The 15,139-nt window shown below is 48.6% G+C and overlaps 1 protein-coding gene across 1 annotated transcript in view; it reads right to left on the bottom strand.

The window, feature by feature from the left end:
- Nucleotides 1–10,930: 10,930 nt before the first annotated feature.
- LOC125147629 (deleted in malignant brain tumors 1 protein-like) overlaps nt 10,931–15,139 on the bottom strand; it is an 84,939-nt gene continuing 80,730 nt past the window's right edge. The window contains exon 24 of the mRNA XM_047824687.1: nt 10,931–11,402. Coding sequence (XP_047680643.1) covers nt 11,080–11,402 — 323 coding nt within the window. The 3' untranslated portion in view covers nt 10,931–11,079. The remainder of the gene's footprint in view (nt 11,403–15,139) is intronic.

The following is a 15,139-nucleotide window of genomic DNA, read 5'->3' as shown; positions in this document are numbered from 1 at the left end:
TGATTGTGCTGTCACGCTTTTGTAAAGATGCGTGATGCCAATTAATCTGCATGAAAAGCAGCCCAGTTCCCGTGAAACCGGGTCTGCAAAGAAAAACTCATCTCATGTGAGGTCAAGAGTCAGTGAGAAGTATGAGTGAAGGACTCTTCTGCCAAAAGTGAGGTCATGATGAGGGCAGGGAAAGGAGGAAGTGAGGAAGGGAGGGATGGAAGGAGGCAGGGAGAACTCTCCCTAAGTGGAAGCGAGAGGGAAGTCCTGAGCTTGGCTTCACTGCCTTTTGCACCATTATGCCTTCAAAGTAACCAGGACTTGAAAAGAAAGGAAACAGAACAAAAGAAAGCGATAGGCCTTGCTACTCAGGAGGTCAGCGTCAGACGGATCGAATGGAGTCACACAGGCAGATTCATCGGCAAAGACTGGGAGCAGAAAGGACCTTGGCTGGGAGCTGGGATCCCCAGCTTGCTCAGTGACTGCTGTGGACTCAGTTATGTCCCCTCAAAATTCACGTGTCAAAGCCCTAACCCCCAGTGTAGCTGTATTTGGAGATGGAGCCACTGAGGAAGTAGTCAAGGTTAAGTGAGGTCATAAGAGGAGGCCCTGATCTGATAGGATTAGCGTCCTTATAAGAAGACACATCAGAGCTCCCATTCTCTCCTCTCTCTCTGTCTCTCTCCCCCTCAGGGAGCACACACTGGGGAAGGGAAGGCCCTGTGAGCGCACAGCGAGAAGGTGGCCATCTTCAACCCAAGGGAAGACCCTCACCAGACGCCGACCCTGCCGGCACCTTGATCTCGGACTTCTAGAACTGTGGGAAGTAAGTCTTTGCTGTTTAAGCCGCACGGTCTGTGGTATTCAGTTATGGCTGCCTGAGCTAGGACAGTGGCAAGTGTCCTCCTTCTCAGGGCCTCCTTTTCCTCCAAAGCGAGAGTAGTGGTTTAGCATTTTACTCCTCGAGGGCGGTCGCTGACCGGCAGCATCGGCAGCATCGTCTGGGAGCCCCTGAGAAATGCAGAATCCAGACTCCACCCTGGAGCCACTGAATCCGAATCTGTGTTTTAACAAGTTCTTCAGGCCACTCACGTGCACGTCAACATTTGAGGTTTGTTGCCATGGGTCATCTCTAAGGTATCCTCCAGGGTTGACCCTTGACGCCCTTTTATCCTAGTCATCTCGTCCTCACATCTGCCTTCACCGTGTTTGGAATCAGAGCCACTTTTGGGGTAGCGGTCTGGAGCTTCCCTACCACCCCCAACCCCCCATCTCCCCTGACCTCTCCTGGGCAAAACAGGAAGTGTTTCCTCTGGGTGTGTAAGTCCTGCTGGGCTGGGGTTTCTCAGGAAGTCATTCACGAGGGCTGCCGCAAAGAGCAGAGAGCGTACCTGGTGAAGAGGTCTCCTCTTCCCGAGTGGGACTTGTGTCTGCAACCGAAGAAGAGTGAAAAGAAAATAGAATGTTTTGGTTGGAACAACAGTGTGGTAGAAAGTGGAATCGTGTACGGGGAGAGCCAACACGATCACAGTCCAGTTGTCTCGCATTTGCGTGTGCCGGGTGGGTCAAAGCCTCACCTGTAACACAACACACACCACCGAGCAAGTGGAGTGTGGAGCCCCCGCCCTCGCCTCCCATGGGCCAGGGCGACAATGAGAGGGCGTTCCCCAGTGTAGGGACCACTCTGTGTCTACGGATGTATGAACCGAACACGAAGCTGGGACTTGGGGGCTTATACCACGGGCAAAATATTCGGTACACAGGTTCATTTGTCCAACAGAAAGAAGGAGAGTTGGTCACATTTAACTTAAGAAATGTGACAGGCAGAAAACATTACCAGAGGGCGGGTCCACTTCTGTGGAGGCTGAAGATATATCTGTATATGGACAGAGAGAATAGGACACTTGAAACCGGGAGAAAAAGGACACTTCAGTGTGTCTTTTCATTCAGTTTACTTTGTGGTCAAAGTGGTCATGACGTGAGCTCGTTTTCTAAACAGAACAAGGCAAGTCAGAAGCTGGTCTTGTTAATTTAAACAGCACAACGAGAGAGACTTTACCAGGTGGAGAGGTCACTTCCACTGAGGTTGAAGAGGTATCTGTAGAAAAAGAGAAGAAACCTAAAACCAGTGTCCTAAATTTCCATGGAACAACCTAGTCCGATGAATGGAACCCCAAGAAGAGGCACTTAGTGGGGCAGGAGACAGTGTTTTACCTGGTGTGGAGGTCACGGTGGTTGCGACTGAAGCTGCAAGTCAACAAAAATAACAAACAATATGACAGCCGTATCAGGCATATGTGTTCCTAAGACACAGCACACATAAAGGAGGCCGTTGTAATCAGTATGACTGGCCTGACTTGTCTCCCTGCTTTTCGGACAGAGGCAATGGCAGGGCATTTCTAGATCCGCCATTGCCTCTAGGCCCCCTTCTACTCATTGGCTCTCCATTCCTTTGGCCCACCCTTTACTCCTCCCCTTGGAGAAGGTGGACATTACCTGCTCAGAGGACACCAACCATCGGTCCAAATTTCTCCCAATATGGGCTAATCTAACAAAGGTTCTTCAAATGGAGGGCTTTCTTTGCCTGGTCCTCCATCCTCTCCTCAAATGGTTGGAAGGTAGTGACACAGGAAAGGGGGACCTCTATAGACCGGAACTTTCTCCAGGGGGCTGTCCCAAGACCTAGACTTCAGTCTAAGTCCATTTGCCTCTTGTATTAAGAGTTGCCCTCGGTAAAAAAGGCCATTTTTGGTGTTAACTCTGGTGTTTTATTTAATTGCTTTAGCACCTAGAGTAGGGGAGAGCACCCTCTTTATTGTGCCCCCACAAATAAACCTTTAACACTCTATATGTAAAATAGTTAAACCCAAAGTCACACCAGAAGCTCCTCAGATAATTGCAACCAGCATCACTCAAGATCTATTGTACAAGAGGACTTGTTACCTTGGTCAACTCTCTATCCCTTAGGACCTTGGCACAGAGCCTGACACAAGTTTACCCTCCCTGAATGTTGGATGAATGTCTAAGGGGGATCAGTCAAAGCCATGGCTGAACTCCCCACCATTCTTGCAATACCCACTTTGCGGTTGGTCTCCAGGAGAAACTCTCGCCATGGACAGTTGACATTAGACCGCCAGTCAGTCCAGTGCATGACTTATTTTGGAATTTGGCTAAATTGGCTGAAATAATCTATCTGTTGGTCCATGCAGTTAGCTGGGCTGCCCAGAATTCATTCACCATCAGGGAATATAGAGGTGGCCTATGTGAGGTCAATATAAACGTACTTAAAAACTAAAGAATGAGGGATGCCTGGGCGGCTCAGTCGGTTAAGCGTCTGACTTCAGCTTAGGTCATGATCTCGTGGTGAGTTCGAGCCCCGCGTTGGGCTCTGTGCTGACAGCTCAGAGCCTGGAGCCTGCTTCGGGTTCTGTGTCTCCCTCTCTCTTTGCCCCTCCCCATGCTCGTGCTCTGTTTCTCTCTCTCAAAAATAAATTAAGATTAAAAAAAAAAACTCCAAAGAATAAGATAATTTGATCGGGACATACACAGTTGTGTAGTGAGCTCCCTGGAAAATCACATAAGATTATTTATAGCTAGTAAGGTGGATAGGACCCAAAATAACATCAGCATTACCTGTTAAGGTGGTTACAGTAATACTAAAAGATCCTGGAAAGAAGAAAAGGCAGTTGGTCAAAACCTGCCAAATGGCAAAAATAATTGTTTTACAGTTAACCTGTTTCCTTCTCTCTGTCCCTGGAGCATAGTGATCATGGACTTCGTTTATTTAATCAACAAATTTTGATTCATCCACCTATGCTGTGGCAGGCACTGTGCTAGGTGCTGGAGAGAAACAATAAAGAAAACTAGATGGGACTCCTGCTCGGTAAAATTGATGCTGTGACAAGCGCTATGAAGGAGAAATATGTGATGCTCTGAGAACCTGTGACAGGTGATCTCACCTGGCCAGAGAGGTCCCCTCTCTGTCTCCCCAAGAGGCACCACCACCTCATGCCTGGCACAGGGTCTGGCCCACACTGAGCACGCTGCTCAAAGACAGTGACCACCTTACGCCTCCCTCATTCCCCCACCAAGGTGTCCTGGCATTGGCCCTGGTGATGTGGTCCAGGCAGTCTTGCTGCCCCATCTGCCTACATTTGCAGGGAGCAGAGGGCATTACCAGGTGAAGACGTCGCTTCTGCTGAAGTAGGAATTGCGCCTAAATATGGAACACAAACAGGAAAGTCAGCCAACGGAAAGATTTTATGCGTTTTCCGATTGTGCACAGTTCCGCCTTTCCTATGATCTCATTGCCCTGGTTTTGTTGTTGGTACAACTCAAGTGTGGGGACTAGTCATTTCCCAACCTCCTGAATAAAAGTTAATGCACCCAAAGTAAAACACGTGAGCTGTTATAAAGGAAAACTTTACTGAAATGAAGCACAGTTCCCTGTCCTGTCCTTCTAAACAGAAGACATTAGTCATATTCTAACCTGCACGATTCAGGCTCATGAGGAAGAAACCACTGTTGTTCAGGCTTGTCATACAGAGGTGTGTTAAAGGATGCTGAGGTTAGTGGGCATTTGCGCCCCATATTGGGACATTGAGCAAGTCTAGTGACATTTAATGGGTTTCTGAACACTTCTCTGGCCGTCAGACTGTCTGTTGGCATTTCCTGCAATTGCCGCTATGGCTGTTCTATAATCATCTCTTCTCCCTCCCCATCCCCGGTCCCCTCCCCAGTTTGTTGTTTCTTATAATACACAGTCAGTGGGGAGACCAGATAGTCAGTTGTTATGTGTGTGTGTGTGTGTGTGTGTGTGTGTGTGTGTGTGTGGTAAGAACAACAGGTTTAGTGGACACCCCCATGTGTACTCAAACACTTTACTTGAGCTTGAATGTTGGGACCTAAACTTGGCTGTGTGGAGGCCCTTTTTGTCTATTTCTGGATTCTAGTTGATTTTCCAAGGGATTAATTCAGCCAAGTGACCCCTGCAAAACACTAAAAGTGTCCTATCTAAGTAGAATGTCAACACAGCGATATTCCCTAAAGGCAGTGAGAGGACAAATCAGCAGAAAACTTGTTACCAGTTACAAGGGCCGAATCGGTGGCTGAAACGGAGGTAGGAACTGTCAAAACAAGCACAGTTTAAGGACGTTTTAATTAGATACCATCCTTGTCAATCAAGTTCATTGGTAAATAATTTTAAAAAGTCACCCTGTTTACAAATTATGCCTCAGCCGTGCTCATATTTGATTATGCTCTGTCCTATTTGATTTCCCTATTACTTGTGTACTAAGTTAAGGGGAATAAATAACGAGGAAGGTGGTACTTAGGTCTGGGACTCAAGAGACCTGGCTTCTAGTTGCTGCTCTTTGTATAACCAAGCACATGACTTTGAAGGGCTAATACACAGACCAGTAGCATCTGCATCATCTTGTTTGAAACACAGACCCTCAGGACCCACCCAGAACTACCGAATCTCATTTTAAAAGATCTCTAGGTGATTTATACACATATTGAAGTTCTAGAGGCACCAAGCAACTAAACTGGAGATGACCTCTAGGCCCAGAAATAACTGGCACAGGCCAAGAAGAAACCAGACAGCATTGCCCCCGTAAAGGGGTCCCTTTCCTGCTCAAACCTGGACAATTGATGCCTTGCCAAAATTCATGCTAGCACTTCCTCTCCTCTGGGTTTTTCATAAAAGCTTGAAATCGGACTTTTATATGAAATTGCCCATTTTAAAAAGGTGGTATTAAAAGAAAACTAAACATTGCATGAGCAAAACTCTGTTGTCTGAATCAAAACCCCTCCCTGGGTCAGAACTGGCCCACAGCCTGCTTGTTTGTGATTTCAGTTCTGAACAGTATCTAAGGTTTCTTCCAAATCTTGAAAAAAAAAAATGCTATACTGAGATGGTGCCATATTGAACTTGACCCTTCCCGAGAGACCTCATAGCTGATTCTCACAGATCCAACAAAGAGAGAAGTTGATTTCATTGTCTGCTTTTCTTCGAGGTCAGTTTCTACCAAGCCTGGCAGAGGACTCTGAGATTTAGGAGATACAGACCATGAGCTACTTTCGTGACTGTTTATCATCAAAGAAAACTTGAGTGAATTGGTTTGTTTTGAGATGGTATTTCTTGAACTTCCTTAGCCTGTCTTGACCAGCTCAAGCCGTAGAATGATCCCCAAAGTCCCCAACAGGGAAGTTTACAAAAAGACACATGTGTTGCTTAAATTAGAGAGCCAGCCCAGACTCAGCAGATGGTAACACACACATTCCTTCGGAGCGTGACGACCAAGCTCCTGTCACTATGTGCCTCCACCAGTGTCTGCCACTCAATCCCCGGGACAAGCTTCCTCCTCCTGTTCTACAGAAGAAGAAACAGAAGCCCTGGGAGATAAGGGGGCTGGCCCACTGTCACCCAATTGGTTAAGGCTAGAGCCAGAACAGAGGGCCAGATTCTTGGGCTCCAAATTCTGTGATGCTGCATTTCTACTCATAAGGTTTCAGTGGTCAAAGAAAGTTGAGAAACACTGGGTCAAGCCAACTTTTAAAAAAGATCTTTAACTACAGGACTTGTCAGAGACTTTAGTGGGCTAACAGACTAGGAATCTTCAAGAGAGGGATATGGCATTTCCTCAACTTATTTAGCCATGCAAATTATTTTTAAATTTGCATATGACTGGATTGGTGTACGACTTTCTGAAACATATGAGAGTTGTGGCCCTCTGTTATTTTCTGAAAATGCAGATCGCAGGGATAGCTGTACCCACGATGCCTAAAGTCCCGTGCTGTTAAAAAATGTGGGGCGCCTGGGTGGCTCAGTCGGTTGAGCATCCGACTTCGGCTCAGGTCATGATCTCATGGTTCGTGGGTTCGAGCCCCGTGTCGGGCTCTGTGCTGACAGCTCGGAGCCTGGAGCCTGCTTCAGATTCTGTGTCCCCCTCTCTCTCCACCCCACCCCTGCTTGTGCTCTGTCTCTCGCTGTCTTTCAAAAATGAATAAACATAAAAATTTTTTTTAAAAAATGAACTCACTGAATTCCCAGTGTGTGAATCTGAAGAGGCTCAATTCACTATAACTTGACCTCAGAGACCTGCAGTTATACCAAGAGTCAAGGGAACAGACCAGGCATACGGCGTCCTACATACCTATGAAAGGTACATAAGCACCATCCGCCCAGTTTACTAAGCATTCGGTGAATATGTGAGCACCTTATGGCAGTGTGATATGAGCTTGATATTTCATTTCTGGTGATGCATAAACCTTAACCCTAACGGTATGTGAGGCCATCTAGCCATCTATGCGGTACATAAGGCAAGCAAGAAAAGAAAATTACCAGGTGAAGTGGTCATTTCTGTGGCTGATGCTGAAACTGTAAAACAAAAACAAAACACAATAAGGTAAAATCCGAACAAAGATCCCACCCACAGACAGAACATTTAGAAGGCATTTTTTTCCCAAAAACATTTATGCCTCGGATAGACTGAAATTCGGTACAAAAACGGCTTCTGAAATGTGAAACTGAAGACGAGAAAGGCCTCTTGGTGAGACTGAAGTGGAGGTGGGCTGCAGGAAGGTCGAGGTGAGAACCATCCGTTGGCTGCGAGGACAGTAGAACCTCCCCGTGTGGGTCAAAAAGGCTGTTTCTCCGATGTCGTGAAGAGCGAATATTTCCTAGGGCTGCAAAGTAGTAGTAAGAGCCTTCCTAATTCTGACCTCAGGTTCTTAACATGGATTTGCTCATTTTCACTAAACTCACTCGTTGAAAACACAGGGCCAAGATCTGAATATGAAAAGACAGTGGCCCCTTAACATAATTAAACATGTTAGGACCCCTGAGTCAATGTTCATTTACTGTCGTTAATGACCTATCGGGGTTGAAACACGGAAGTGATCCTGAACCCTTGCACTGGAACAGACGCCCGACAAGGGCAGGTTGTTGTCTGCTGCCCTCACCACCACGTGTTCATGTAGAGTTTTGCCTGGCTCCGGCAACGTGCCCAACAAATATTTGTAAAATAAATGGATGCGTCCACTGAATCCTATTATTCTTGTCTTTGCTCTAAAGCAGTGGGTATTTTCATTTCGTCCAATTGGCTTTTGGAATTCTACTTGTTTGGCAGCCTAAGATAATATATGTGTGGGCTGACTTAAAAAAAATAGAAAAGGAGACCATCTCAAGCCCCTGAGACCAAAAACAAATAGTGTTGATGCTTTCACAAGGGGTACAGGTGAGAGGGACTGGGTTTTGCTCACAGAACTCCCCAAAGCAGTACTACAAAGTCAGCTTTAAGTCTCAAAACAGAAGACATAGACTAGAAAAAGCAATGACCCCAGAGGGTGAATAACAGCGAATCTGGCAAGTCCTTGAAGAGGGCAGAGACCAGGGGCTCTAAAGTGAACTGGTGAATGTAGCTTCAAGCACTGGGTAGGTCAGCAGGTTAAGAGAGGCCAAGAATGGCCCAGAGGCCTCCCCAAACCAATGTGGAGAACGGACCCTAAGCGTGTGTTTGGAGGACGCCGAGGGGACCCGAGCTTCTTCACATTCACTTCCAGGTCCCTCTCTCCCACCCCAACAGCTGTGGCTCCAGCAGCGTCAGGAGAGAGTCGGGAGTGAGTACCTGAGCAGATGACCCCGGCGTCCTCATGGTGGCCACAGTTGTGGATGGACAAACCCAGGTGCCGGCACTGGCCTAGTGTGGTCTCATTGCCCCGGCACTGCACGTCGTCCAGGAGGATGCTCCCCACACCTTCCCCAAAGTGGCCGTTCCCCAGGGCTCCGACGCCCTCCCCGCAGTCCAGCTGCCGGCACACAACGCGGGCTGCGCCGATGCTCCAGAGGTCATCACACACGGTCCCCCACGTGCCGTTGTGGTACACCTCGATGCGACCTTCACAGCGGTTGCTCCCATCCGCCAGCCTGATGATGGGCAGGTCTGGGGAAGACTCGGGGTTGTTACTGGAATGGGATTAACTCTTCCGGCAAGTAATTTCTCATAGGACTTTCCTGTAGTTTTTACTGTAGCGAACCCTGAAGTCCTATACTCTGTAATCTCTTATTCCTGTCTCCAAGCCCCATAGGAAAAAGTCAAATTAGTACTGATCAATGCAGTGACTAGCTTTTCCAGGAAAGCTCTGATTTCAGATATTTTGTTCCCTCATTTCCATCTTTGCATTTGAAATATAATTGCAAAGATAAGGACAGATACCTATTTCAGAATGGAGTCATTAAATTGCTAAGCAACAGCATGGAAATAGGTCAGACTCAACTTCTCATTATTTTCGTCAAGCCAAACTTGCACACTGGCCCAGATTCGCAGATTTTATTTAAAAAAATTTTTTAATGCTTATTTCTATTTGAGAGAGAGTGAGAGTGCATGCAAGAGGTGGGGGGCACCGAGAGAGAGAGGGAGACACAGAATCCGAAGCAGGCTCCAGGCTCTGAGCTGTCAGCACGGAGCCTGACGTGGGGCTCGAACCCACGAACCTCACAGTTCATGAACCGAGCCGAAGTTGGACACTTAACCAGCTGAGCCACCCAGGCGCCCCAACAGCTAGACAGATTGTAGAAGCAGAGACTAGACAAGTGGCGGGCCCCACATGCCACATCTCCCTCCATGGCAGGGCCGAATCCACCCCGGCCCTGACATTCCCAGCTGTAACCTCAGGGAATCTGCTAGAAAGACTCAATAGCTGGGAAGCGGTGAAGGAAGCAGTCAAAGGATTACCAACTGTAGGAGCTGTTTCCGCTGATTCTGGGGCAGCTTCGGCAGCTGAAAGAGAAAGCACAAGGCATCCGTGTCAGCAGGTGCGCACTTGCAGAAACGCTTGTGGACACACCAGCCGATGGGCACGTGAACCCACATCTGTCCCCGTGTGCCGGTTCGGGAAATCCTGGCAAAGGCAACTGCGCTTCTGAGACCTCCTTTCCCTCAGCCGGTGAGACCGAGGCTTACGGAGGCTAATTGGAAGCATCTATCTGAGCTTTTCCAGGGGGAGCCATCCAGAGCCACTCGGAGCTGAGACTACAAAATAGGACAGATGAGCCTCTCATGACATTTTAATTCAGAGTTCTCATCGAGGGATGCCAAGACTTCTTTGTAGCACCACATGCTCACTCTACAGATGAAATGGAACAAGACAGAACAAAACTACCCAACAGGGGCGCCTGGGTGGCTCAGTCTGTTAAGCATCTGACTTCAGCTCAGGTCACGATTGCACAGTTGGTGAGTTGGAGCCCTGCATCAGGCTCTGCGCTGACAGCTGGATCTTCTGTCCCCCTCGCTCTCTGCCCCTCCCCCACTTGCACTCTCTCACTCAAAAATTTAGAAAAACATTGAAAAAATTTAAAAACAAAAAACCCCAAACTACCCAACAACAAGGTAGGATAGAAATATTCCCACCTTGTCTGTATCTTCCCCCATTTGGGAACCTTGTTTCCCCTCCCCGGACTGTGAGATGGGAGTAGCTCTGGGCTGTGACGGTGGGGGGGAGGGGGGAGCATGGGGGGTGGAGGGGTTGGGGAGGTGGGTCACAGATGTTTGTTGCACGCATTATTTAGTAACAAAAGGTAACAAAGCAGGGTTTTTCAACATTCAATCAGCTTTTTTGAATGGTTGCATAAAATTGTCCCTAATAGCAAGAAAATCGCGAGCTGGGCAATCAGCAGCTCAGGAGAGCTTTCCCATCTAGCTCTTTCCGAGAAATACCTACATGAGAAATTTATGATGTTGATGCACATAGAAAAATCATTCCTGACAATGAAAAACCATCCTGAGCAGGGGTATAACTTCCTGCTTTACAGGCATGTTTTTTGTTTGTTTGCTTGTTTGTTTTTTGCTCATAGGATCTCCCTTCTTCTTAGGGCCAGGGGAGTGGGCTGTGATATCAGGTACACTTCAGACAAGTGTGACCACCATCTTGGGTTAGCGGAATCTGAGGGGGTTCCTGAGACATGGGTCTCTCTGTGCTCCAAATGGGAAAATTCCAGGCAAACCGGGACAAGCTGTTTTCATGACCTGGAACCCCAAGCCTTTAGGATCGGCCTGCCTGGCAGAGGAGGGAACCCAGTCTAGGGGGAGTTCAGGTACCTGAGCAGACGGCTCCGGCATCCTCGTGGTGACCACAGTTATGGACCAACAGGCCACGGTGGGTGCACTGCCCCAGGCTGGTCTCATCGCCCATGCAGCGCACATCGTCCAGGAAGATGGGGCCCGAGCCATCACCAAACAGACTGCTCCTCGGGGCCGCCAGTGCCATTCCGCAGCCCAGCTGCCGGCACACCACCCGTGCGGCCGGCAGGTCCCAGAGGTCGTCGCACACGGTCCCCCAGGTGCCGTTGTAGAGGATCTCCACGCGGCCCTCGCACCTGCTGCTCCCTGCCGCCAGCCTCACCACCGGCAGATCTGCAGGAACCAAAGGTCAGAGAGGCTTGAAAAGGTTCCCCGGACTCTCAAACGAGACAGCATTTCCAGTTGGAGAATTCTAGCCCCGTCTGCAGTCTGTGTCCCCCGGGAAAGCAAATCATATATGCAGAGGAGACCATGTGATGGCTTCTTGTTTCTGAGATTCAGCACAAACTCCACAGTGTTTTGCTGTCAGTGGGGCATTTCTTATGGAAATATGGGACACATGGTGGCTTTGCAGACGACCACTTAAAAACAACTGTCTTGGGGTGCCTCGGTGGCTCAGTCAGTTAAGCGTCTGACTTCAGCTCCAGTCGTGATCTCGTGGTTCATGATTTCAAGCCCCGTGTCGGGCTCTGTGCTGACAACTCGGAGCCTGGAGCCTGCTTCGGATTCTGTGTCTCCCTGTCTCTCTGTCCCTCCCCTGCTCGTGCTGTGTCTCTTTCTCTCTCTCTCAAAAATAAATAAAAATATTTTTAAAAATTAAAAAAAAAACACCCCAAGTGTCTGCTTTCATTCTCTTTTGGGTGTCATTTGTCATGTGGTTTCTCTAAAAATTCAAAACAGTTCGGCTGAATGCTTGGGGTTCAGACTTCACATTTTTTACCCAGGTCTCTTAAAGAATGTTTGGAATGTTCAGAACAAAATTAATTTCACTTTACTTGAATTTTAAAAAGGATGAAGTGTTTATCGGAGGATGATGGAGAAGGTTGGAGCTGGAAAATTGCACAGCAGAAGAGGGGCGTCACTCCTACAAGAAGGTCAGATACTTGGGGCGCCTGGGTGGTGCAGTCGGTTGAGCATCCGACTTCAGCCAGGTCACGATCTCGTGGTCCGTGAGTTCGAGCCCCGCGTCAGGCTCTGGGCTGATGGCTCAGAGCCTGGAGCCTGTTTCCGATTCTGTGTCTCCCTCTCTCTCTGCCCCTCCCCCGTTCATGCTCTGTCTCTCTCTGTCCCCAAAATAAATAAACGTTGAAAAAAAAAAAAAAAAAAAAAAAGAAGGTCAGATACTCACTGAGTGAAACTTACCCCCGAACCAAAAGCAGATGAGCCTTGGTCTCAGATTCTGAGCCCCAGAGATGGGGCTGGTTCATGGGGTCCCCCTAGAGAAGGGCCCACAAGAGCACTGCGTGGCTCAGGACCTTCCTACGGGCCTTTCAGTAATGCCACTGAGGGTGGGTGGGTGACTGGCTTGGCTTGAAAAGGTCCCCACATGGGGGAGAACCTACCATACCACCAGCTTGTCTCTGATGAGCACAGCTTTTATTCCGTATGGCACCAGGGCCATGAAAATTATGTTGGCTACATTTCTGTGGGCCACAAATGCCAGCCTAAGAAAAGAAGTCGCAAAATGTAAGGACGGAAAAAATACCTATTGGTTGGAAAACATGTGGCTGTTCCCCAGGAGTTGCAGCAACTGTACATGTGAAAGAGAAAATAGTCATCGTAAGTACCTTCTAAGCCAACAATGCAATTTCATTATCTTCTCAGTACCGTCTATATCACATGTGTGAGTTTGCCTTTAAACAACCCCATCCAATCTCTGATCAGATAGTTAGCATTTATTTTTTTTAAAAATGTTTATGTATTTTTGAGAGCGAGAGAGAGAGAGAGAGAGAGAGAGAGAGAGAGAGAGAGAGAGTGCGCACATGCACTCAAGCACAAGCGGGGGAGGGGCAGAGAGAGGGAGCCACAGAGTCTGAAGCAGGCTCCAGCAGAGCCCGACATAGGGCTTGAACTCATGAATTGTGTGATCATGACCTGAGCCAAAGTTGGAGGCTTAACCAACTGAGCCAACCAGGTGCCCCTAGGTAGTTGGCATTTAAAATGTGATGGTAGCTCATACAGGTGATACAGGTGTATGTATTATTCTGGATAAGGGTAAGAAAATAAGAGAAATAACGTGGATGTCGGGATTGTGAAGGCATGGCCCCACAGGCCCAGCACCTTCTCAGAACCACAGAGCTTTGGGTCAAGGAACAGGTGTCTCCGTCCTGCTGAAATGCAGACCTCATGTACAGGAAGGAGGACATCAAGCCTGTTAACACCCATAATGGCTTCTCCTCTGGGTGCAGAGTAGGGCCCCAGGGGGATGGAAAACAGTTTTGGGACTTTGCCTTCTGGGGAGGGTCTGGAGCTCAGAGCCACTGTCAAGGCAAGCTAAGGTTGGTGAGAGAGACCCAGCATGGGGACCCTGCACTAGATGGCTTGTCACCAAATAGCAAATAAGATGGATGTGAACGCACAGATGCCTGTATGTCCAGCAGCTGTAGAATCTACAAAGACAAAGGAGACGCAGGGGTGGTTTCATGACAGAAACCAGGGCAGTGGAGTGGTTCGAAGGTCACTGTCTCAGTTTACATGTCACTCAACAAGCCTGTGTAAACAGTTGTTTTTATGCGTCTAGGGCTGTCCCCTCTGGGTTTTTACAGCCAGGTGTGGATTGTGTCACCAGGCCAAAAACTCTGGGGTAGTGATTCTGAAAGAATTTGCCTTCGTAAGGAAAATGCCACCACCAGCAATAGAGTTAACATTCTGCACATCTATAGAGTGCCATATGCCTGAGTAGGTGTTGAATGCCTTGTGTAATCCTCCTGACAATTTTTATGAGACAAGCACCATTGCTTTCTGTATTGTCCAATGGATTAACCTTGATGGTCACTGCAGTGGAAGGGGGCCCTCCCGTACATTAAAGAGCTCGCAACTTTTTCAGAGTTTGAACAGAAATCTGTCCTGGACGTGGGGAAGGTTTAAAGCGTGGGAACATTTCTAGACTCCATCTGCTAACTTCAGGCTTAGCCTGGCAGCTCCATGACTGGTCCAGAAGGGACCTGCGCTCATCTGAGCAGATGACACCAGCGTCCTGGTGGTGCCCACAGTTGTGTGTGAGCCAGCCGCTGTGAGGGCACTGCCCCAGTGAGGACTCACTTCCTGTGCACTTGACGTCATCCAGGAGGATGCTGCCTGACCCGGGGCTGAAACTGGCCCCAGAGAGGGCAGACACAGCCTGGCCACAGCCAAGCTGTCTGCAGACCACGTGGGCATCCTCTATGGACCAGCTGTCATCACACACCATGCTCCAGGTTCCACGTGATGGGCTTCCACTCGGCCTTCGCACCTACTTGACCCATTCACCAGCCGCAGACCCAGACCTTGGGGGACAATTTCAAGCAATTACTTCCATCAAGGCTCATCCGAAAGGCCACAGAAGAGCCAGCAGCTCTTGGAAATTGTGCACGGGTGATGGATGGCGATAGATTTACTCCCCCTTTCACTCTGCTTCACTCATTTAATTTTTGCCTTGAGTATTACCTCCTGTGTTTCCTGAGGTGACAGTTGGTTGGGAAATGGTTTTGCTCCTTAGCCCGCTGGCCCAGAGACCCGCCTCATCATGGAGCCATTTCTTCTCTTCACTGTGTGTCCTGAAGTCTTGGCTTCTGGCACTCACAGGGTTTGCTGGTTTTTTTCATGAGATGCTAACATGCACACACCAATTGGTGTGTGTGCATGCGCGTGTGTGTGTGCATGCACACGCACAATGTTCTCTGCCTGCCCTTGCACACACACCAATCAAGTGATGATCACAAGGCTCCATCTATGTTGGTTCGGGATCAGGTGCTGTCACATGTGCATAGATGCTCCTGGGAGCTCATAGGGCAGTTATTCCAGACCGCCCTTCGTGTTCAGAAGACAGCGTCGCAGAAGGGAGCAGAGATGGGATGTGCTCAGGACACAGC

The sequence above is a fragment of the Prionailurus viverrinus genome, chromosome D2, assembly GCF_022837055.1.
Source record: "Prionailurus viverrinus isolate Anna chromosome D2, UM_Priviv_1.0, whole genome shotgun sequence".
Classification (NCBI taxonomy): domain Eukaryota; kingdom Metazoa; phylum Chordata; class Mammalia; order Carnivora; family Felidae; genus Prionailurus; species Prionailurus viverrinus.
The sequence above is the reverse complement of the archived record's forward strand: the minus strand, read 5'-3'. Positions and strand labels throughout refer to the sequence as shown.